Source organism: Dendrobates tinctorius, unplaced genomic scaffold (assembly GCF_039654945.1).
Source record: "Dendrobates tinctorius isolate UK_male_01 unplaced genomic scaffold, ASM3965494v1 ptg000037l, whole genome shotgun sequence".
NCBI classification, from domain to species: Eukaryota; Metazoa; Chordata; class Amphibia; order Anura; family Dendrobatidae; genus Dendrobates; species Dendrobates tinctorius.
The window spans coordinates 21,578,033-21,603,303 of NW_027361705.1; the positions used below are offsets into that span (position 1 = coordinate 21,578,033).

A 25,271-nucleotide genomic window follows, 5' to 3' on the forward strand; every position below is an offset into this window, starting at 1 on the left:
ATTAAAAATTTCAGACCTCTCCATTCTTTGTAGGTGGGAATTGACAGATTATCAAATACATACTTTCCCCACTGTATAATTTTAGATAGAAATAAAGCAAACTTTGCATAAATCAATAGTACAGATGACAAATATAAAGTTTGTAAAATATGTTATTAGATCGCTTTACTTTGAATTTCCAAGGCTTTTCTTATTAGGGTACAGCTCACTAAATGCTTCACGGTCTATGAAGGGGGGAGGAGGGAGGGAGCAAAGAAACTGATAACAGAGCTAATAACTTGATGTTTGGGCTTCTATACCTTTACAAGTCCTCATATAAGTCCTCATCAATCCTGTTGCTGTATTTTCCCTGTATATTGTATGTATATTGTGTAAAAGCTAGCTTCCCAAAAGTATATGAGCTCAAAGAAAAAAACAAACAAGCATCAAGCATACAGAGAGAACATACAGTATATTGGACTATTGATTTATGCACAGTTTATTGAAAGTTTAAATATGCTTTAATATTTAATATGCTTTAAGAAGTAATTACCTTAATCTTGTTATCCTGTTCACTCTAGCAATTCTTCTGAAAAGAGTTCCTGCCTTCTTCTTTCTGAATATGTTTACTTGTCTGTGTTGTACCCTTGTCTGTAGAGGAGGAGCTTCACTGGTGCTAGAGTTCAGCACTGACACCTGCTGCGAACCTCATACTGCACACCTCAGCTGCTGCAGAACCTCATACTGCACACCCCTACACTTGAAAATAAAGCCTGCACCTTAAGAAAATGTGGTGAATGCAGTCTATTTATTCCAACTATCAGTTGATGTTGATGTTACTGAAGACGAGCAATGCCTGTCCTGGGCGTCCTTTTGGGCAGCTATGAGGTGTACCTGACTGGTGCTAAAAAAAAGGAGTGTTAGTCTGTGTGCTATCCGGCTTTCACTCTTTTTGGTACAGATAAGATATGGAGAACAGATATGGATAAATGGATATATAGATAGAGCAGGTTTCTAATCTGCTTTTGCTATTGAAAACATTATGCGCTCAAAAACCTTTCAGGTGATGCGGTTTTTTAAAAAGCTGATCGGCTTTTGCAACTGAAAAACGTATCCTTAAAAAATACAGGAAAAACGCTGTGTGTGAATGTAGCCTTAGATCAGGAATAGAACAGCCATTTATAGGACATTTCATAACTTTCCCAAATTCCTATGAAAAAAAATTCCGCACATTCTGCATTGAACTACTGTACCCAATTTATTATATATTTTAGGAGTCGGTCCATTTTATACCGACTCCGACTCCACCAAAATGAGCACCGACTCCACATCCCTGGTTTTACAGCTATGTCTCTGACATTTCTTGTCATCAGTGTTTTGTACTTTGCATGGTTTTTTGGACATAAAGTGTTACTTTTTTCAGCGTTTTTTCCGCATTTTTCACCCATTGACTTAAATGGGTGGTAAAGGAACACTTCAAAAATGCAGCTATTATTTTTTGCAGCTTTTTTTTTTTGTGAAAAAACCTCATTTTTTTGGAATAGGTCTTTTTTTTTTTTTTTTTTTTCCATTGCTAAACTTTATCAGCATGTGCAAGAGACAAATCTAGCATGCCAAAACCACCGCAAAAAAAAGCGCGACAACATACCTTATATTACATTGAGCCATTTGGCTGGCACCAGTACTTGATGTGTGCCCATTTTGCATGTGTGCATTTATCGTTCCCTCCCCCTTTTATATGATCTTTTGAATCAAGCAGTCTAGTAAGTGACACATCACTGGGATCATGGTCTCTACCCCTACCTTGTGCCACTCTCGGATTCTCTTTATTGTGGCAAGAACATTTAGCTACTTGGAATTTGGTCTGTTTCATAAATGGTCATCAATCATTATGTGGGCAAAAATGATGTTTTCGTGTTTCCGTTTCTAACATCGCTGCTTGCTGTCAATGAATGGAAACACGCTCGCTTGCATTGAGTATGAAAGCAGAAATAGCCCCTGATTTTGCTAAATCTGTGCACAAGGCAGAAATTGCTCAAATACTCTGCAGCTTTAGTGTTTTCATGCCAGAACCTGCTGGAGCATCATTTGCAACACCGGGCATAACTGAGCCTGACTGTCTAATTCATGACAATGTTTGCAACTTTTTTTTTTTTTTTTTAATTGTTGGAGGGAAATTTATCAAAGCAGTTTGAAAAGTCGCAAGTTTTTGCGAGTTGTGCAACAATTATGCGAGTTTTGACGTTTTCACGCCATCTCTGAGAAAATTGGCGATATGGGGCAGAACTGTGCATGATGTCGCAGCTCATCCAATTCATAACTCGAGAGATCTTACTCCAGTCTCTGACTAGAGTAAGATTTGTTGCGGTGCACACTGCTTGCGTGCGCCTCTTAATTAATCTGGAGCGTCAGCCACCAGCAGGCCCCTTTATCTAGATTACATTGTTCATGAGGTTGATAGTTTTCATTTTTGTAAGCGCTTTTGTTTTTTTGTTTTATGTAGCCTGGTAGTCTCTTGATAGGGTGGATAAACTAACAGCCACTTATTACATGATCTTCCTATGGGTCGGCGCACACGACCATTTTCTCTCCACCTGAGAAAACAGTCCAGTTATTCTGATCAGTTTTATCAGAGGGGCATCGGGTTTTATGGAATATGGAGACAAAAAAAAAGCTTCTCCGTTTTGTCAGTCTGTGAGAATAGGACCGCACCTGAATGTTATCCGAGTACAGGCTGATGTTTTTCACAGACCCATAGACTTGCATTGCAGACTTTTATTTGACACTCGGATCAAAATCAGACGTGTGAATAGCCCCATAGGATATTATCATGGGTGTGAGTGCTATCCCTGACAACCCCAGAGATAATCGGTGAACCCCTACTGGCAATAATGGGTCTTTAAAGTTGTATTTCCTGCCTTATGCATGGGATTTCTTTTACTCTCCTGCACTTTACTGGCCCTGAGAAAATGCAGCAGATTTCCCAGAATCGAAAAAGTCACACTAGGAGCTTGGCTTAAAGGGAATCTCACCTATTTTTTTTTCCACTATCAGCTGACGGCACCGCCATCAGGGGCTTATCTACAGCATTCTGCACTGAAGTGCGCAGGCGCCAGGAAAGGTCAGAGAGGTCCGGTGCCTGCGCACTGCAGTACTCTGCCCTCAACAGGCACAGAAAGTACGCCTGCGCCGCGACGGGAAGCAAGGAAGAGGTCGTCACTGCTAGAAGATGGGAGGCACCGGACCACGACACCCATCGGACCAAAACCGGACCGCCCCCCCCCCCGGTGACTATAATAGAACTCATTTTTCTTATCTTTCAGGTTACATTGGGGGCTTATCTACAGCATTACAGAATGCTGTAGATATGCCCCTGATGGCGGTGGCCGTAGCTGATAGGGCTAAAATGGGGTGAGAGTCTCCCTTTAAGAATTCCTAGTGGCGCACCTTCCTATATCAACTCTTCTAAGAACGTCTTGAAAGGAGATCCCAGTGATCGCTTTATGGTAGGTTTTATTATTTAACACCTTCATGACTTCCCGATCATGAAGTCCTCCATCCAAGATGGTAATAGAGCCCCTTTGTGAGGCACTCTGATTAGGAGCCTACCCCTGTAGTTACTGCAGCCCTTTTCTTCCATTACTAGTTACCTTAAGTTTGGCTTACGTTTTGGCTCAGACTTCATTTAATTTTCATCTTTTTTTCACTATATGCCTGAATTCTGCCCTATGTGGGGGATGGGATGAGGCTTGGGTATTGCGTCATGAAAAGCATCTCCAATTTTCTGTGTATTTTTCAGCTTTTTGTTATTTACCAGGAGTAACCCCTTCATATGTATATTTGGTCCTCCCGTGCACGGTTCTCGGTATCTCCTGGCTCAGAACATGAGTAGTGTCCCCCTGTTGGATGAGAAGCTCCCACCCTCCGCTGTGCTCTGACTACTTATCTAGTGCTATTCTTGGACGGAGAGGACCCCTGAGTGACCTGTCCATGGACGTCCCCGAAGCCCAGTAACTGTCTCCTTATGAAGTAATCCATTATACTACCATGCTGATATACAAGATAAAACCGTAATGTCAGCTCCTAATAGAAATCCAGCAATGGCTTCCCTCTTACTTAAGGACAAGGGGCTGGCTTTTGGTGCTGGTTGCAGCTATGTCATTCATCCATCCACGTGTTTCCAAAGTCAGTGGCGCTCACCTCTCAGGATTAGAAAAGCACAGCTTCCAGAAACCGTGCCACTCTTGTGAATTAAATGTATAACTGTGGCACAGCTGAAGTGGTGCACAAAAAAGGTTTCCACACCAGAGTAATGTATAAATAAATTTTTGGCCCTCAACTTTGAATGATAGAGTTTTTATTCGCAGTCACACTAGACGTTTCGGTCAAAACACATAGACCTTCCTCAATACACTGCAACAATGTAAAAATACAGAAAATAAACCATGAATATTTTATCCAAGATTCTAATCAAGAAACAACGATCTCCAAAAATTGTGCACGGGTGACGAAGGAGATAATGGAAAAAAATAGGAGGGAAAAAAAGGAAAGAAAAGAAATATAGAACATACCCGACTGCTCTTGTGACGTAGGAGTAAGTGACCTCAACCTAGATTAAAATTTAAATACATGTGTCACATCAATGAATCGTTTCCATGTTATGCAATGTGCTTTAAAGAGAGGATCGGGGTACACTACCTCATCCTCAAAGGTGGCCATGTAAGTGTTAGTGTGTAGAGGCGCCACATTGGACCCCATCATGGTCACTTTAGCCTGTAAGTAAAATGTCTCCTCAAAGAGAAAATAATTCTTGGTGAGAACCACGGTCAGTAGTTTCACGCACATGTCAACCAAATTAGGATGTTGTCCTGATCATGTCAATAATTCTCACACACTGTATTCCATGATTATGTGGAATCGATGTATAGAGATATTTCACGTCGAAGGAGACCAAAAAGGACTCCTTTGGAATTATCCCAATGGTTTGAATTGTGTTGAGAAAATCACCTGTATCAAGTAGAAAGGAGTGTGCTTTCTGTGTCAGTGGGGTCAATATCTTCTCTAGGAAGATAGATATGGGCGATAGAATAGATTCACTGGACGCGACAGTGGACGGCCAGGGGGGTTCTCCAAACTTTTGTGTACTTTCGGGAGCATATAAAAGACCGGTATTATCGGATCTGATTTTGTCAGGTATTCTTTGGTTTTGGAGTCAGTGACTCCCTGTTCATGGTAAGTGGTAAGGATATTGGATATAGTGTCTCTGATATCTCTCGTTGGGTCATGTTTCAATGGAATGTAGACGGAACCATCGCTCAATTGGCGGTGGGCCTCCCTGATGTAGTCTGCTCTATCCATTACTACTATAGCCCCTCCCTTATCAGCAGGTTTAATAATAATGTTGTTGTCCCCGCGTAGAGACTGTAGAGCCTAGAAATCTACATTGGTTAGGTTGGGAGGAAAGTAATTTGCCACTTTCAGTATCCCGACGAATTTTAGAGACCGCTTTCCCCACGAATTCGATAAAGGATTCTACAGCATGAGAGCCCTGTGGTGGTTTATATGAGCTTTTTGGGCCTTCGTAATAAAAGTTCATATAGACCACCACAGGGCTCTCATGCCATAGAATCCTTTATCGAATTCGTGGGGAAAGCTTTCTCTAAAATTCGTCGGGATACTGAAAGTGGCAAATTACACTTTCCTCCCAACCTAAACAATGTAGATTTCCAGAATCTACAGTCTCTACGCGGGGACAACAACATTATTATTAACCCCTTCCTGACATCCGACGTACTATCCCGTCCACGGTACCCGGGCCCGTATGACCGTGGACGGGATAGTACGTCTACCGCGATCAGCGGCGCCCACGTGGTGAGCGCCGCTGATCGCGGCCGGGTGTCAGCTGATTATCACAGCTGACACCCGGCACAATGTGTCAGGGGCGGTCACGGACCGCCCCCGACACGTTAACCCCTTGCACACCGTGATCAAACACGATCGCGGTGTACCGGGGGTTAAAGGGAAGCATCGGCAGGGAGGGGGCTCCCTCCGTGCTTCCCTGAGCCCCCCACGGCAGCGCAATGTGCAGCGCTGCTGCGGGAGGCTCCTTCCCTGCAGGCCCCCGAATCCAAGATGGCGACGGGGGCCTGAGGAAGCTGGCTTCCTCAGTGCCTGCAAAGCGCAGGCATGAGGAAGCCTTCTGCAGTGCCTGTGTCAGATCGCTGATCTGTCACAGTGATCTGTGATGTGACAGATCAGCGATCTGTCACAGGACAGTGATGACCCACCTGGGACTATTTAATAAAGTAAAAAAAAAAATAAAAAAAAGTGTAAAAATAATTTTAAAAAAAATCGCCAAATATATTAGAAAAAAAAAAAATATTCCCCCAATAAATCCATTTTTTGGAAATAATAAAAAAAAAAACAATAAAAGTACACATATTAGGTATCGCCGCGTCCGTAACGACCCGCCCTATAAAACTGTCCCATTAGTTAACCCCTTTAGCGAACCCCTTAAAAAATAAAAATAAAAAACGAAGCAAAAAATAATGATTTATTATCATACCACCAAATAAAAAGTGTAATAACGCGCGATCAAAAAGACGCATATAAATATCTATGGTACCGCTGAAAACGTCATCTTGTCCCGCAAAAAACGAGCCGCCACACAGCATCATCAGCGAAAAAATAAAAAAGTTATAGCTCGCTGAATAAAGCGATGCAAAAATAATTATTTTTTATATAAAATAGTTTTCATTGCATAAAACCGACAAAAACATAAAAAAAGACCTATATGAAGTATCGCTGTAACCGTACTGACGTGAAGAATAAAACCTCTTTATCAATTTTACCGCACGCGGAATGGTGTAAACGCACCCCCCCCAAAAGAAATTCATGAAACGCTGGTTTTTGTTCATTCTGCGTCCCAAAAATCGGAATAAAAAGCGATAAAAAAATTCCACGTGCCCGAAAATGGTACCAATAAAAACGTCAGCTCGTCCCGCAAAAAATAAGACCTCACATGACTCGGTGGGTCAAAATACGGAAAAATTATAGCTCTCAATATGTGGTGATGCAAAAACTATTTTTACAATAAAAAGCGTCTTTTAGCGTGCGACAGCCGCCAAACATAAAAACCGCCATAAATAGTAAATCAAACCCCCCCCCGTTATCACCCCCTTAGTTAGGGAAAAATAATAAAATAAAAAAAATGTATTTATTTCCATTTTTCCGTTAGGGTTAGGGCTAGGGGTGTGTTGGGTTAGGGCTAGGGTTAGGGGCGTGTTGGGGTTCGGGTTGGAGTTAGAATTGGGGGTTTCCACTGTTTGGGCACATCAGGGGCTCTCCAAATGCAACATGGCGTCTGATCTCAATTCCAGCCAATTCTGAGTTGAAAAAGTCAAATGGTGCTCCTTCCCTTCCAAGCTCTGCTATGCGCCCAAACAGTGTTTTACCCCCACATGTAGGGTATCAGCCTACTCAGGACAAATTGCAAAACAATTTTTGGGGTCCAATTTCTCCTGTTACCCTTAGGAAAATAAAAAATTGGGGGCAAAAATATAATTTTTGCGGAAAAAAATGATTTTTTTATTTTCACGTCAGAGTGTTATAAACTTCTGTGAAGCACTTGGGGGTTCAAAGCGCTCACCACACATCTAGATAAGTTCCTTAGGGGGTCTCGTTTCCAAAATGGGGTCACTTGTGGGGGTTTCCACTGTTTAGGTACATTAGGGGCTCTCCAAAGGCAACATGACACCCGCAGACCATTCCATCAAAGTCTGCATTCCAAAACGTCACTATTTCCCTTCCGAGCCCCGACGTGTGCCCATACAGTAGTTTTCTCCCACATATGGGGTATCAGCATACTCAGGACAAATTGGACAACAACTTTTGGGGTCCAATTTCTCCTGGTACCCTTGGGAAAATAAAAAAATGGTGACTAAAAGATCATGTTTGTGGAAAAAATACGAATTTTTTATTTTCACGCCCGGGCGTTGTAAACTTCTGTGAAGCACTGGGGGGTTCAAAGTGCTCACCACACATCTAGATAAGTTCCTTAGCTGGTCTAGTTTCCAAAATTGTGTCATTTGTGGGGGGGGTTCCACTGTTTTGGTACATCAGGAGTTTTCCAAACGCGACATGGTGTCCGATCTCAATTCCAGCCAAAAACGTCAAATGGCGCTGCTTCCCTTCCGAGCTCTGCCATGCGCCCAAATAGTGGTTTACCCCCACATGTGGGGTATCAGCGTACTCAGGACAAATTTCACAATAACTTTTAGGGTCCTGTTACCCTTGGAAAAATAAGAATTGAGGGTGAAAAGATCATTTTTGTGGAAAAAATTTGATTTTTTAATTGTATGGCTTTATGTTATAAACTTCTGTGAAGCCCATGGGGGTTCAAAGTTCTCACCACACATCTAGATAAGTTCCTTAGGGGGTCTAGTTTCCAAAATGGTGTCATTTGTGGGGGGTTTCCACTGTTTTGGTACATCAAGGGTTTTCCAAACGCGACATGGTGTCCGATCTCAATTCCAGACAAAAACGTCAAATGGCGCTGCTTCCCTTCCGAGCTCTGCCATGCGCCCAAATAGTGGTTTACCCCCACATGTGGGGTATCAGCGTACTCAGGACAAATTGCACAATAACTTTTAGGGTCCTGTTACCCTTGGGAAAATAAAAATTGGGGTGAAAAGATCATTTTTGTGGAAAAAATATGATTTTTTAATTGTACCGCTGTACGTTATAAACTTCTGTAAAGCCCTTGTGGGTTCAAAGTTCTCACCACATATCTAGATAAGTTCCTTTGGGGGGTCTAGTTTCCAAAATGGGGTCACTTGTAGGGGGTTTCCACTGTTTAGGTACATCAGGGACTCTCCAAACGTGACATAGCGTCCAATCTGAATTCCAGCCAATTTTGCATTGAAAAAGTCAAACGGCGCTCCTTCCATTCTGAGCTCTGCCATGCGCCGAAACAGTCGTTCCCCCCCACATATCAGGTATCTGCGTACTCAGGACAAATTGCACAATAACTTTTGCAGTTCAATTTCTCCTGTTACCCTTGGTAAAATAAAAAAAATTGAACCTGAAGTATTTTTTTTATGAAAAAAAGTTAGATGTTCATTTTTTTTAAATATTCAAAAATATTCCTGTGACGCACCTAAAGGGTTAATAAACTTCTTGAATGTGGTTTTGAGCACATTAAGGGGTGCAGTTTTTCGAATGGTGTCACTTTTGGGTATTTTCTATCATATACACCCCTCAAAGTGGCTTCAAATGTGATGTGGTCCTAAAAATAAAATGGTGTTGTAAAAATGAGAAATCGCTGGTCAAATTTTAACCCTTATAACTTCCTAAGAAAAAAAAATTTTGGTTCCAAAATTGTGCTGATGTAAAGTAAACATGTGGGAAATGTTAGTTATCAAGTTTTTTGTGTGCCGTATCTCTGTGATTTAAGGGCAAAAAAATTCAAAGTTGGAAAATTGCGAAATTTTCGCCAAATTTGCGTTTTTCTCACAAATAAACGCAAGTTATTTGAATGAAATTTTACCACTAACATGAAGTACAATATGTCACGAGAAAACAATGTCAGAATCACCGGGATCCATGGAAGCGTTCCAGAGTTATGACCTCATAAAGGTACAGTGGTCAGAATTGTAAAAATTGGCCCGGTCATGAACGTGCAAACCACCCTTGGGGGTGAAGGGGTTAAACCTGCTGATAAGGGAGGGGCTATAGTAGTAATGGATAGAGCAGACTACATCAGGGAGGCCCACCGCCAATTGAGCGATGGCTCCGTCTACATTCCATTGAGACATGACCCAACGAGAGATATCAGAGACACTATATCCAATATCCTTACCACTTACCATGAACAGGGGAGTCACTGACTCCAAATTGACAATGAGAATTATTGACACGATCAGGACAACATTCTAATTTGATTGACATGTGCGTGAAACTACTGACAGTAGTTCTCGCCAAGAATTATTTTCTCTTTGAGGAGACATTTTACTTACAGGCTAAAGTGAACGCGATGGGGTCCAATGTGGCGCCTCCATACGCTAACACTTACATGGCCACCTTTGAGAATGAGGTAGTGTACCCCGATCCTCTCTTTAAAGCACATTGCATAACATGGAAACGATTCATTGATGATGTCTTTTGCATATGGACAGGTCCGTCTGATACATTGATGGACTTCTTTACCACACTAAATCGGGCTTGGCCGGGTCTCAATTTCTCCATTACGATGGACACTAGGGTGACCGGATCTCATATGGGGGGGGAAAAATGTCAGAATGTTGTTTGTCTGGACCCCACAAAACGATTCCCCTTTCCAGATATTGAGAGAGCCAAAATTTGAGCTCGATCAAACGACGTTAACCCGTGCCGCTCGTCGCTCAAAGTTTGAAAAAATCCAAATTGAGGTATTTTAAGATTTAGGTATTTTGCATAGTCTTTTAGACTATAAAGAATGTGACAACAACATTGCAGAAATAGCCCTGACCAAATTTTCGAACCATTTGTGGTATTTGAATGCAGAGTTGGTGGGATTATCGTTTTTTGATCCCACCATTACAGACAATGAAAAGTTGTTAATGGCTAATAAATTGCTCAGTAGCACAGATGAACCATCAGAGCACGCTAACCTACATGAGTTGATAATTTTACATAGTTATCTAATCTATTCTAGAGCTTTTGTTAAAGTAGTTTTTGAAACGTCAGAATATAATGCTCGCCATTTGCAGGACATATTGCTTTTGTTCATCTTTTGTCAGAAGGTCGTTAAAGTCGGTTACTTCCTACCTCTTTTAATTTTTCTTTCCTAACTTTTGGATTTACAACCCTAGCGTGCTCTGATGGTTCATCTGTGCTACTGAGCAATTAGCCATTAACAACTTTTCATTGTCTGTAATGGTGGGATCAAAAAACGATAATCCCACCAACTCTGCATTCAAATACCACAAATGGTTCAAAAATTTGGTCAGGGCTATTTCTGCAATGTTGTTGTCACATTCTTTATAGTCTAACAGACTATGCAAAATACCTAAATCTTAAAATACCTCAATTTGGATTTTTTCAAACTTTGAGCGACGAGCGGCACGGGTTAACGTCGTTTGATCGAGCTCAAATTTTGGCTATCTCAATATCTGGAAAGGGGAATCGTTTTGTGGGGTCCAGACGGACAAAATTCCGACATCGGTTTTTTGCGGTCACCCTAATGGACACACACAAAGTCAGTTTTCTAGACACTATGGTGATGAAAAATGCTGACGGGGCACTTGGCACAGACTTATACAGTTGTGGCCAAAAGTATTGACACCCCTGCAATTCTGTCAGATAATACTCAGTTTCTTCCTGAAAATTATTGCAAACACAAATTCTTTGGTATTATTATCTTCATTTAATTTGTCTTAAATGAAAAAACACAAAGAATTGTCCTAAAGCCAAACTGGATATAATTCCACACCAAACATAAAAAAGAGGGTGGACAAAAGTATTGGCTCTGTTCGAAAAATCATGTGATGCTTCTCTAATTTGTGTAATTAACAGCACCTGTAACTTACCTGTGGCACCTAACAGGTGTTGGCAATAACTAAATCATACTTGCAGCCAGTTGACATGGATTAAAGTTGACTCAACCTCTGTCCTGTGTCCTTGTGTGTACCACATTGAGCATGGAGAAAAGAAAGAAGACCAAAGAACTGTCTGAGGACTTGAGAAACCAAATTGTGAGGAAGCATGAGCAATCTCAAGGCTACAAGTCCATCTCCAAAGACCTGAATGTTCCTGTGTCTACCGTGCGCAGTGTCATCAAGAAGTTTAAAGCCCATGGCACTGTGGCTAACCTCCCTAGATGTGGACGGAAAAGAAAAATTGACAAGAGATTTCAACGCAAGATTGTGCGGATGTTGGATAAAGAACCTCGACTAACATCCAAACAAGTTCAAGCTGCCCTGCAGTCCGAGGGTACACCAGTGTCAATGCGTACTATCCGTCGGCGTCTGAATGAAAAAGGACTGTATGGTAGGAGACCCAGGAAGACCCCACTTCTTACCCCGAGACATAAAAAAGCCAGGCTGGAGCTTGCCAAAACTTACCTGAAAAAGCCTAAAACGTTTTGGAAGAATGTTCTCTGGTCAGATGAGACAAAAGTAGAGTTTTTGGGCAAAGACATCAACATAGCGTTTACAGGAGAAAAAAAGAGGCATTCAAAGAAAAAAACACGGTCCCTACTGTCAAACATGGAGGTTCCCTGATGTTTTGGGGTTGCTTTGCTGCCTCTGGCACTGGACTGCTTGACCGTGTGCATGGCATAATGAAGTCTGAAGACTACCAACAAATTTTGCAGCATAATGTAGGGCCCAGTGTGAGAAAGCTGGGTCTCCCTCAGAGGTCATGGGTCTTCCAGCAGGACAATAACCCAAAACACACTTTAAAAAGCACTAGAAAATGGTTTGCGAGAAAGCACTGGAGACTTCTAAGGTGGCCAGCAATGAGTCCAGACCTGAATCCCATAGAACACCTGTGGAGAGATCTAAAAATGGCAGTTTGGAGAAGGCACCCTTCAAATATCAGGGACCTGGAGCAGTTTGCCAAAGAAGAATGGTCTAAAATTCCAGCAGAGCATTGTAAGAAACTCATTGATGGTTACCGGAAGCGGTTGGTCGCAGTTATTTTGGCTAAAGGTTGTGCAACCAAGTATTAGGCTGAGGGTGCCAATACTTTTGTCTGGCCCATTTTTGGAGTTTTGTGTAAAATGATCAATGTTTTGCTTTTTGCTTCATTCTCTTGTTTTTTTTTCATTTAAGACAAATTAAATGAAGATAATAATACCAAAGAATTTGTGTTTGCAATCATTTTCAGGAAGAAACAGAGTATTATCTGACAGAATTGCAGGAGTGTCAATACTTTTGGCCACAACTGTAAGTCATCTCATTAGATGACAGTTTCTTGTCACATTAGTTAACCATACCTTGTGACACATGTATTTAAATTTTAATCTAGGTTGAGGTCACTTACTCCTACGTCACAAGAGCAGTCGGGTACGTTCTATATTTCTTTTCTTTCCTTTTTTTTCCCTCCTATTTTTTTCCATTATCTCCTTCGTCACCCGTGCACAATTTTTGGAGATCGTTGTTTCTTGATTAGAATCTTGGATAAAATATTCATGGTTTATTTTCTGTATTTTTACATTGTTGCAGTGTATTGAGGAAGGTCTATGTGTTTTGACCGAAACGTCTAGTGTGACTGCGAATAAAAACTCTATCATTCAAAGTTGAGGGCCAAAAATGTATTTATACATTACTCTGGTGCATTGGCTGAGTCTGGTATTACAGCCTGGAAGGAAGCAGGGCTGATAAAAACCCACATCCCCTCTTCTCCTCCTCCACAGTACATTATATGTTAACCCCTTGTGTTGTCCATTTATCACAATGCACCTGCCAGGCCATATGGACTAAGTGTCTCTAGTGTCTTTTTAGCCTGGCTTATGATGGTGGTGGAGGGGTAATCATTTTGTTGCATTTTTATGTGGGCAATTTTTTTTATTTTTAATTATGTAATTCTAAAGAGCTGCCTGACTTTTCAGTTATACCTTGCTATGTGTGAACATGAGGAATATCACTACTTCTGGTTGTGATATAACCTGTATCCCATATTTGGAGCAGTTTTGCCCTTATACTAAAAGCCTCAGCAGGTTCTTCCTGTGCCTTTCTGCGTATGATTCTCTCCAGCATCATCTTTCTCCACCCTCCCCCCTTCCATTCTCTAGTGTTTTTTTTTTATAGACAGTGCAGACAGATTTGTAGAGAGCTTTGAGCCCTTTTTGAAAGTTACTGATCCATGCAGGAGACAAAAGGTGACTGATGTGTGTAAATTATTCCGCATGCCTTGTGCTTTTTTTTATTAATAGGCCTGACGCACGCATGACGTTTCACTGGGCCTACTAATCAGAATCAGCACTGGGAATGCTGGCAGGAAGGAAAGCAGTTCTTGGGGATTGTCTCCCATGACCACACAATACTGACAAGACCACTGGGCCGAGGTTCTGCAAATCTACCGGTATTCACTTATTTCTAATAGATGCAATGGACTTAAATGGTAACTTTCAGACGCTTTCCACAGGATCAGTCAACAATTTAATGTGTATGGAGTGGCCGTGACTCTCCTCCAATCCCAGAGATGGAAGCAGTCTGACAAAAGAAAGATCAGGCATGTTGGTTTTCAACATGCCTGATCCTTTTGTTGTGCAAAGATTCAAGCTGCCCTCATAGAACACGAGCACAGTCAGCCCATCATGCTTGTGCGCATCTGCCAACCAAATGGTCTTTGGGCCAAAAATGTCAAGCACGTGATCAGCTCTGATCATTCAATCTTATTGTTGCCATATTCTGGATTCTAAGGGGATTATACTGAAGATTGGTTGTAAGATTGCACTTTTTTATTGTCCCATGATGCTTCTTGATTTAATGAAAACCCATGTTCTCTCTTTCAGTGTCACTGCTCCGACCATCCCTCCGGTGTATGAGCACACAGACTTCGTCTCTGCGTCCTAGGTAAATGTCATCTCTTCATTTTTCAATAATTTTCTTGGAATTGCCAATATCTGCAGCTGAAAGAACAATTTCAGTCTTAATATGGTAATGTGCACAGCAAGAACACATGGAGGATGATTTCTGTTGCTCTTCTTAAAAGGGATTGTCTCATGAAACCTCTGCTATTTGAAATGATGCTGCCATCATTCAGATCTGGTTCATATGAGATTCCGCCAACTTCACTGGGGCAATGTTTTACCATTTGTTATTTCAGGGGTTGTCTACTACTCGGACACCCCCCCCCCCCACCACCACCTTCTGAATCCATGTTTCCTCCAGTTAAATAACACTTTGTACTCAATTTTTGGGTTGGCGCTGTTCCAGCGATGTCGCATTTGCTCTCCTGTGGCTTGCATGACATTGTGTCACGCGATCCCTGCGGCCAGTCTACGCTGGCTTCCTTCTCCCCTCCTTCGGACAAATGAAGACATCCAGAGGAAGTGAGACATCAGCAGCTCTCACTTCCTTCAAATGTCAATTTGTGTCCATAGGAGAGGAGAGAAGCCAGTGCTGAATGGTCACAGGGATCACGTGAGATGGCAAAGTCAGCACAGTCCCCAGGAGAGCCTCTGCCGGCACCAGAGGTGAGTATAAGTGTTATTTTACTTGGGAAAACATTGGGTTTCAGGATGGGTTCTCAAGGTAGTGGACAACCCTTAATGCCACCATAGTGCTGTATTAGTAGTTTGCCCCTACTGCACGCCCATAAACCTGGTTTCTGAATTTCTCCAATGTAATCTATAGTAATACTGGAAATGGCTGGGATAATATGGGGGCTTAACAAACAAGGCCCCCAGTTGTTAAAGGCATATTTCCATCTCCTATATTTATAGATATCCCCAAATGAGAAACACAAAGAATGGACTGACACAAATCTTAACTAATCCACAACCTTAATTGCTACATACCCCAAGTTACTGTAGGAAGAAAGGTGGGCGGTAAAAACCACAGGAGGATGTGCTACATATACAAATAATTCTTTATTAAAAATGGCATGAAGCTGAAAGACAAGGCCTGAACACTATTAACTGTGCACTACATGGTACCAACAATGTCCAACGGAGAGGGCCATTCTGAATAATATTTTACACCTCTAACAGTGTAGTACCCCAACTATAACCCTGCTATAGGCCAAACACATTTAGATATTATATACATTTGTAATGGACATAGGACTCAAATAAAACTAAAAGTTTGGGCACTCCTGGTCAAAATTACTGTTGTTGTGAACAGTTAAACAAGTTGAAGATGAAATGATCTCTAAAAGGCCTAAACTTAAACATCACACATTTCCTTTGTATTTTAGGCCAAAAATATATTTTCATTTTTTTCATTTTATAAATTGCAAACATGGAAATGGGCTGATCCAAAAGTTTGAGCACCCATGGAGAAGTTGTGTTCTCGGATAGCTTTGCCCAAGGTTTCAAACGTTAATTAGCCTGTTAAGATTATAGTTTGTTCACTATTTTGGTTAGGAAAGGCCAGATGATGGAAATTTCCAAGCTTCCTCTAACCTTGTGCCAAAAACACAGCAGCCATGGGTTCTCCTAAGCAGCTGCCTAGCACTCTGAAAATGGTGGAGGCCCACAAAGCAGAAGAAGGTTATAAGAAGATATTGTGAAGTTACCCTTTCCTCAGTTCGAAATGTAATTAAGAATTGGTAGTTAACAGAAACTATGGAACTATGGAGGTCAAGATAAGGTCTGGAAGATCAAGCAACATTTCAGTGAGCGCTGTTCATTGGATTCCTAGAGAGGCAAATCAGAACCCCCGGTTAACTGTAAAAGACCTTCAGAAAGATTTTTCAGATTCTGTAGTTGTGGCACATTATTCTACTGTTCAAAGACACCTGCACAAATATGGCCTTAATGGAACAGCTTTCAGAAGAAAACCTCTCCTGGGTTCTCTCCTTAAAATACAGTGTCACAAGTATGCAAAAGAACCTCTAAAGAAGCCTGATGTAGTAGGTGTTTCATCACAGTGCAGTGCAAAAGGTGAATGGGATCACATTGCGATCCTCATGATACTGCGACAAGCAAGTCACTAAAAATCTGGCACAATTTGAGTTCATGCAACTCGATTGTTAGATGCACAGTTCACCCCACTTGTCAGTATCACTTGCATTGCGCTGTAATATAACAGTGATACTTGGCAAACTTTGGTGACCTGTTGAGTGTTGCCACCAAAGTCACCTTGTATCCCCAGCCTAAACTATACATTTGGAGTGCAGATTCTGGACCCTGGAGTATGTGTCATGTACTGGTGAACAGATGAGCTGAGATGTGGTACTATCGGCAAAGAGACTCCAGACGTATTGCCGCAAATTGCAACTTCCTCGGGGATAATTGAGTATTTATTACCCTTGTCTTAAGTAGTAATAGATCCATGGGCCAAATTACAGATGGCCCCTTTATCGCCCACAGCAAAAAATATAGGATTATTTTAAAATCTGCCAGCTCTGCATAATAATGTGCAGCTCTGCATAATAATGTGCAGATGCTGATAGATCAGTGAGTCCCTCAACAGATATGAGATGGCGATCTCTTGGCTTAGACATTGGCGACCCCGTACATTGCGTCCACATGCCCTACAAGTATTGCCTCAGGTCTGAGCACTGACATTTTTTTTTCAAAGGCGTAGATCTTCCAACACAAGGTCACTTACTAAGTGTCGTAAGCCATCACCACATCCCTCAGTGATGATACTTGATCCTTACCAGAAGGAGGTACTCTGAAGCGGGTAACTAAAAGGAGTATTCCTGTCGCTGCTATTATGGCATCTATTGACCAGTGCCCTGACGCACGCTGCTCCAGTGAAGGGGTGGATGAGAATTATGACTTCTTCTCTTTTTGTTAGTTTTGTATCGGACACTGTAATGTTTTTATGCTTTTACTTGTGCAACTTTTGTGCTAATGTAACTTAATTTTCAGCTGTGTCCCTAAGACCTCCTTATCTGAACCACCTTGGCCCAAGATCGAGCTTCCAGATCCCATTAAAGAAGCAGAGGAGCACAGAGGTGAGCTCCAGGAGCATCCGTAGCGGATTATTGATTTCTTTTGCAGCAGAGCTGACTATCCGTGGCCTGTTTTGTGCTCGTACTAAAGCTAGATCTAACCTCTGCCCATTGCAGACTTCACGGTTTCACTGCACACATTGTGACTTGCAGATTGTTTATTTGTAAGAATTGGAGATTAGTTTTCTCCTTCGTCTCATTGGGGGACACAGAGACTGTGGGTGTGTGCTACTGCCGTCTGGAGGCCGACACTAAGTATACAAAAAAAACCAGTTAGCCCCTCCTCCGCCGCATACACCCTCGCCCCGATAGCGGGCGGAAACCAGTTTTTGCTTAGTGTCTGATGGAGGCACACGCAGTCTGGGTCTCCCCAGACTATTTATTTTAAATATTTTCTCACTATGAAGAGGAGACAAGGGCGACGGACCCTATTGAAAGTGTCCGATCTCCCCCAAACATCAACGGGCGAGCACGCGCGAGTATCGCCTCCGCGTATCTTTTCCCGCACCGAGGGACATCTCTGGGACTTTTCCCCAGACATCTATTTTTTCTTTTTTATTTTGAGAAGATATGACAGGGGCAACGCATCCTATTGAAAGTATCCGATTTCCCCAAACCATCAACGGGCGACCCCGTGCGAGTGTCCCACCACGTTTCCTCTCCCACGACGTGGGACATTATGCCAGACTTAGCCCTGTCCACCCCTAGGTAGCAAAACCATGGGCTTGCACAGAGGCACAAGACTAGTCTGTGCGGCCCCACTGCTCCACCAACGCTAGACGGCGGTGCTGCGTGGCGGCGGATGGTCCCTCTCCTCGCCCAGACAAGGCGGATGGAGCTAGGGTGCCTGCACCGTCCGAAGACGGATTACCTCATGGGCAGCAAGGAGGTATGGTTGGGCTGGGAGAGCCCCTGGGCAGCGTGAGGATCCAGGGTAGGGAAAAATCAGCTGCACGACGAACGCTCCAGGTGCTGGAGCCGGCTTCCCCTCTCCTGCCTGCGGTATCAGCAGCAGCTCCCTCAGTTTCCTCCTTCCTCCCTCCCACCTTCCTCCAGGGCAGCGCGCCCATACCTGTGGCCAGTGGGTTCCCAGGCTGGGGAAGGAGCGCGCCTCAGGGGGGTAGCGACGAGCGGAGAAGCGCCAGGGCAGCGCGCCCGGCTCCAGCGGGCGGGCAGTGCCTAAATTTAGCCCGCTGCTTCGGCCTAGGCCGCGGGGAGAAGGCCCGCCCCTCGGCGTGACGTCAGATCCGGCGCCGCCCCCATGTCCAGGGCGGGCGCTGGATAAAATTGAGGCCCCGGCTTCAGAACGGGGTAGGCCGCGGTCAGGATAGCATCGCAGCCTACCCAGAGAGAGCAACAGCAGGAGCACGGGGAGACAGCAGGAGCCGGGTAAGTGCGACCCCCGTCTCGGCCACACTAGGGCAGGTTGTCCTCCTTCTCCTCATACCCCTGTATGCTTTAAAAAAAAAAAAAGAGAGAGAGAAAATTGGCTGTTTCTGCAGTATGTCTGGAAAAGGGTAAAAAAAACACTTTCCTTTATACCGCATGCATTTCCTGTGGGGCTGTGTTCACGCGAGCGCAGACTATTAAGTTATGTGAAGCCTGCAGTTCTGAACGCGCCCAGGAGCCCTCTCCTCCAACGGAGCCCAGGGGGTCGGATCCCCCGGAATGGGCGTTATCACTTTTTCGGTCTATGGCTTCACTTACGAAGGCGATCGAGACCCTTCAGGCCCCGGATAAGGGTAGAGACAATGGCTCACCGGTTTGGAAAGGTTCATCCACCTCACAGGAGCCGCCGGCCAGCAGGGGCCGCACTCTATAAGCAGACGTACAGGGAAAGATCCCATATGGCGTCTCCGGGCCCCTCCGGTGCTTCGGCATCCGTGAGTGCGGCGTCTCGCTCACCGTCACCATTGTCTGGGAGTTAGCAGAGTTCGGATGAGGACATGCAGGAATCCTTGGACCTGGATACTGTCGGGAGACGGTAAACAGTCTCATTGAGGCTGTCAATCAGACTCTAGGTATTGAAGATGATGTCTCCCTCACCGCAGGGCATAAAATATCTTAAAAAGGCCAGGCGACCACATAGGGTGTTTAGCACTCATCCAGAATTCGAGGACATGGTGCAACGGCACAGGGAGCGTCCAGAAAAGCGTTTTTCGGGACAAAAAACGCTAGAGACGAGATACCCGTTTGCACCAGAGCTCTGTAAGAGATGGGCGGAATCTCCGATTGTGGATCCCCCAGTGTCACGTCTGGCCTCAAGATCATTGTTGTCAGTGCCTAGTGGTTCTTCCATTAAGGACCCCACGGATCGGCTCATAGAAGGTTTAGCCCGCTCGGTGTATGAGGCATCGGGATCAGCGCTTTTGCCGTTATTTGTGGCAACATGGGTGGCCAACGCCATGATGTCATGGTCAGAGTCTTGAATGGAGTCCTGCAAGATAGAGACTTGCCGATAGAGGTGTCTGAGATAGTCACCCGCCATCGCAATCTGCTTTGCTATCTAATGCATCCTTGGATGCTGCTAATTGCGCGGCGCTAGCGGCGGCAAATGCTATCGCCATTAGGAGAGCCTAGTGGCTAAGGCTATGGCGGGCTGATTCGATTTCTAAAAAATCGTTAACATCCCTGCCATATCAGGGTAACCGGCTTTTTGGAGAGAAGTTAGACAAACTTATTTCGGATGCCACAGGGGGAAAGAGCAGCTTTCTCCCACAGCAGAAAAGTAGACCGCCTCTTCGCAACCGCAGGCGCGCTTTCGAGCATTTCGCGCCCCAGGATGGGCAACAGCGGCCAGTTCTACCGCCCCAGCTCGCTACAACCAAGACAGCGCCAGGTCACATATAGAGCCAACCCGCTGGGGAGGATGCGGGGCCGTCCACCCAGGTCAAGGGGAGCCAGGTCCCAGAGGCCCTCAGCAAAATGACTCGAGGCATCAGGTACCCGAGGACAGCAGAGTAGGCGGTCGTCTGCTAGGGTTCCGCCACTTCTGGGTCACGGTGGCATACGACGCATGGGTGGCGGAATTAGTGTCATTTGGGTACAAGATAGAGTTTATCGGACACCTTCCAAAGCGATTTTTTTCGTTCCCGGCTTCCCAAATCGGAATCCCGGGCAGAGGCGTTGCTAGGAGCCATCAGGATTCTTCAGTGCAACGGGGTCATTGTCCCGGTACCAGAGGGCGAAGAGGCTCAAGGATTTTATTCCAACCTGTTCGCGGTCCCCAAGAAGGACGGAACAGGAAGACCGGCACTTTCGGATGGAATCCCTCCGGTCAGTGATATCAGCCATGGAGCAGGGAGAATATTTGGCCTCAATCGATGTTCAGGATGCCTACCTGCACATCCCTATTTTTCCCCCGCGTCAAAAGTTTCTTCGTTTTGCGATCAATGGCTGGCATTTCCAGTTTGTGGCTCTGCCATTCGGGTTGGCCATGGCGCCCAGGGTATTCACAAAGGTAATGGCGGTCGTTATGGCCATTCTTCATTCTCGGGGCATAGTAGTGTTGCCGTACTTAGACGACCTTTTGGTAAAAGGGCCGTCCTTTCAAGCATGCGAGGAGAATGTCAGCATCACGCTGGATACCCTATCTCGCGTGGGATGTTTGGTCAATGGGAAGAAGTCATCTCTTACCCCAGCTCAGAGGATTCCATTCCTAGGGATGATTTTCGACACTTCCCGAGGGTTGGTAATTCTCCCTCAAGACAAGGCTCGGGCGCTCCGGCAGGGAGTTCGGAGTCTTCAACAGCCAGGCCCTCACGCGATTCGATTTGGGATGAGGGTTCTAGGGAGGATGGTAGCAGCAATAGAAGCAATTCCGTTTGCGCAACTTCATCTTCGTCCCCTGCAGCACTCTCTTTTAGCAGCGTGGGACAGGAGTCCGTTCTCCCTAGATCATCAGTGCAGGTTGTCCAGTTAGGTCCGGCGGGCACTTCAATGGTGGACGCGCGACTCCTCTCTCCTTCAGGGGAAATCCTTTCCTCCAGATCAATGGTTGGTGGTCACAACCGACGCGAGTCTTCTCGGTTGGAGAGCAGTATTTCGTCATTACACGGCACAGGGGCAGTGGTCCCCCCAGGAGGCTCATCTTCCGATCTACTTGTTGGAGATTCGAGCGGTGCGGTTGGCGTTGCAGCATTTTCAGCACTGGCTAGCGGGTCGCCCAGTCTGGGTCCAGTCAGACAACGCCACGGCAGTGGCGTACGTGAATCACCAGGGAGGCACGCGCAGCAAGGCAGCCATGCGCGAGATAGAACATGTACTCCGTTGGGCCGATAAGCACCACTCAGTAATCTCAGCGGTTCATATACCAGGTGTGGAAAATTGGGCAGCAGATTTCCTGAGTCGGCAGGGGGTCATGACCGGAGAATGGTCCCTACACCCCGAGGTCTTCCAGCAGATTTGCCAACGGTGGGGAACTCCGGACGTGGATCTGATGGCCTCCAGGGAGAACGCCAAGGTGGGCAGGTTTGTTGCCCGGTCCCAGGACCTGCGAGCAATCGCAGTGGATGCTTTGGTTCTTCCATGGAGCCAGTTTCGGCTCCCATACCTGTTCCCCCCTCTGCCTCTTCTCCCGAGGGTAATCAGAAAGATCAAGATAGAGAGGGTCCCGGCAATTCTGCTGGCTCCAGACTGGCCCCGTCGAGCTTGGTACGCGGATCTAGTACAGCTCCTCGCAGACGTGCCATGGCGTCTACCAGAACGGCCAGACTTACTGTCCCAGGGGCCGATCTACCACCCGAACTTAGGGGCCCTGTGTTTGACGGCATGGCCGTTGAATCCTGGGTTCTGACCCAGGCGGGGTTTGGGCGTGAAGTGGTGGCTACAATGGTTAGCGCCCGGAAGCCGGCCTCGGCGGGGGTCTATCATAACACTTGGAAGGTTTTCTTTCTCTGGTGTCGAGAGCACAGGGTTGCGCCTTTGTCCTTCTCGGTTCCCAACATCCTGGCTTTTCTGCAGTCAGGCCTAGATGCAGGTTTGGACCCGAGTTCCCTGACGAGACAGATCTCTGCCTTGTCTGTCCTTTTCCAGCGAAAGATCGCTACCAATATGCAGGTCAAGACATTCATTCAGGGGGTCTCACATTTGGTGCCCCCCTTTAGAGCTCCCTTAGATGCCTGGGACCTTAATCTGGTTCTGGGTGTCCTGCAGGAAGCTCCTTTTGAGCCGTTGCAGGAAGTCGAATTGCCATACCTTACCAGGAAGGTCGTGTTTTTGGTAGCCATAACCTCTATTAGGCGAGTTTCAGAATTGGCAGCCCTATCCTGTAGAGCGCTGTTTCTGACCTTTTTTAAGGATAAGGTAGTCCTGAGACCACCGCCGCCGTTTCTGCCGAAGGACATTGAGGACATTGTTTTGCCTTTGTTTTGTCCAGCCAAGGTACACAGAGTGGAGAAGGCGCTCCACACGCTGGACCTAGTAAGGGCCCTCAGGAGGTATGTGTCGAGGACAGCACCTTTTCGCCAGACAGACTCGTTGTTTGTGATCCCCGAAGGGCGCAGGAAGGGGCTCGCAGCCTCACGGTCGACCATAGCCAGATGGATTCGCCTTACTATTCAAGAGGCTTACCGTATTAGAGGCGCGCCGGTTCCAACTGGAATAAGGGCGCACTCGACTCGGACAGTGGGCGCCTCTTGGGCGCTTCGGCATCAGGCTTCGGCAGAGCAGGTATGCAAGGCGGCAACTTGATCAAGCCTGCACACGTTCTCTAAGCATTACAATGTGCTTCGTCGGATGCGAGCCTGGGTAGGAAAATTCTCCAGGCAGCAGTGGCACACCTTTTAAACAGGTGGGCATGCGGTGTGGATTGGTGAGTTGCTCCCACCCAGGGACTGCTTTAGGACGTCCCACAGTCTCTGTGTCCCCCAATGAGACGAAGGAGAAACATGGATTTTTGTGAGTACTCACCGTAAAATCCTTTTCTCCGAGACGCTCATTGGGGGACACAGCACCCACCCTAATAGCCAGTTGGCTTTTGTTTATTTTAATTGGTGTAATTCTTTATCGTAGGGTGGTCCTTTTTTCAGACATATGATTTTCTGCGGTAAGGCTAATTCGCTTTCAGCTTCTCCTACTGCTTTTTGCACTAAACTGGTTTCCGCCCGCTATCGGGTCGAGGGTGTATGCGGCGGAGGAGGAGCTAACTTGTTTTTTTGTATACTTAGTGTCGGCCTCCAGACGGCAGTAGCACACACCCACAGTCTGTGTCCCCCAATGAGCGTCTCGGAGAAAAGGATTTTACGGTGAGTACTCACAAAAATCCATGTTTTCTGATAGAGCAGGATCTCTAAGGGCAGGTTTGCCTGTGAGTTTATTGGCAGTATGTGATCAGTTCTCTCTCTCCTGTGTGAAAGGTGGCCGGGGATTTGGCGCTGCTTCGCAAAACTATGCCATGATCTTTAGAAGCTTATATCATAAGTTAAGTCGTTACAGAATTGTGGCTCTAAAGGCTTTACCAATGTGAGACATGTAATGACTGACAGCCTGTTCTCATATTGATAGAGAGGGGAGGATTGTGAACTCACCACACCATGTCATCCAATGTTGAGGGTTGGAATCTGTATGTCGGGTGCTGGTCCTGCTGGTGAACTTCAGCCAAGGATTCAAGGCTAAGAGGATATGAGTGGCACATCCGTCAAAAATAGCTTAAAATTATTTCATGCTTTATTCAAAACTCATTAAAAACATGGAATCCAAAAAATATGTATACAGCCTGACACGTTTCTGGTGTCCAAGCGCCCTTAGTCCTATGACTAGTAACGTGTCATGTTTTATACATATTTTTTGGATTCCATGGTATTAATGAGCTTTGAATAAAGCATGAAATATTTTTTACCTATTGTTGGACGGATGTGCCGCTCATTTCCTCTTATCCTTGAAGCCTGTTCTCATAGTCACACACATCTCTGCAGTGAGATCAGAGCTAACTCATTTTAAACACATTTGTAGCTGCAGTTGTTTTCATCGTTCTGTCAGCTCTGCTGCAGAGCTGTACCTAAATTATAAGGCTATGTGCACACACTGCAGATTCACCTGCGTTTTTTTCCCCGTGGAACCGCAGGTAAAACTGCAGGTAAAGTGACCTGCGGTTTTGCTGCGGTTTAGCCTGCGGTTTTGCCCTGCGGTTTCACACCTCTACTATGTTAAAGGTGTGAAACCGCAGCAGAATCCGCAGAAATAATTGACATGCTGCGGAAAAAAAACCGCAGCAAAACCGCGCGGAAAAAACCTCAGCGTGGGCACTGCGGTTTTGAAAACCCATAGGCTAACATGGTAAAGTACCATGTCTGTGGAACTGCTGCGGTTCCGCTGGGCCGGAACCGCAGCAAAAACCGCAGGGTGTGCACATAGCCTTACCAGCACAGCAGAGTTGAATCTTGTCTCATTACAGACATTTGCAGTGGTCTTCTGAAAGTGATGTGATCATTTCTGTTCTGGCCTCTCCCCACAGTGGCTGTCTGTGAGATGGAAATTGACTCACTGAGAGAACACATGCAGATATTTTAGTAGTGAGGCAAGCTTCGCTGCTGTACTCTGGCATATGCATATAAGCAAACATAGAATAAAAAATGGGATACAGATAAAAGAAAACACACATCCAAACTGTCTGGTTCCCTTTAAGTGAAAGTGGACTGTTCTACTTAATGGACCTTTCACCAGTTTGAGCATGTTAAACTGGA

The 25,271-nt window shown here is 45.1% G+C and overlaps 2 protein-coding genes across 2 annotated transcripts in view; both read left to right on the forward strand.

Moving 5' to 3' along the window:
* The window catches only part of MRPL21 (mitochondrial ribosomal protein L21), a 39,731-nt gene that overhangs the window by 5,594 nt on the left and 8,866 nt on the right, over positions 1 to 25,271 (forward strand). Inside the window, exons 2-3 of the mRNA XM_073573898.1 lie at positions 14,477 to 14,537; positions 17,507 to 17,592. Coding sequence (XP_073429999.1) covers positions 14,477 to 14,537; positions 17,507 to 17,592 — 147 coding nt within the window. The remainder of the gene's footprint in view (positions 1 to 14,476; positions 14,538 to 17,506; positions 17,593 to 25,271) is intronic.
* Positions 17,603 to 24,212, forward strand: LOC141088039 (uncharacterized). Its single transcript, XM_073573897.1, has 2 exons — positions 17,603 to 23,635; positions 23,757 to 24,212. The coding sequence occupies exon 1, from the start codon at positions 21,961 to 21,963 to the stop codon at positions 23,278 to 23,280; it is 1,320 nt and encodes a 439-aa protein (XP_073429998.1). The 5' UTR covers positions 17,603 to 21,960; the 3' UTR covers positions 23,281 to 23,635; positions 23,757 to 24,212.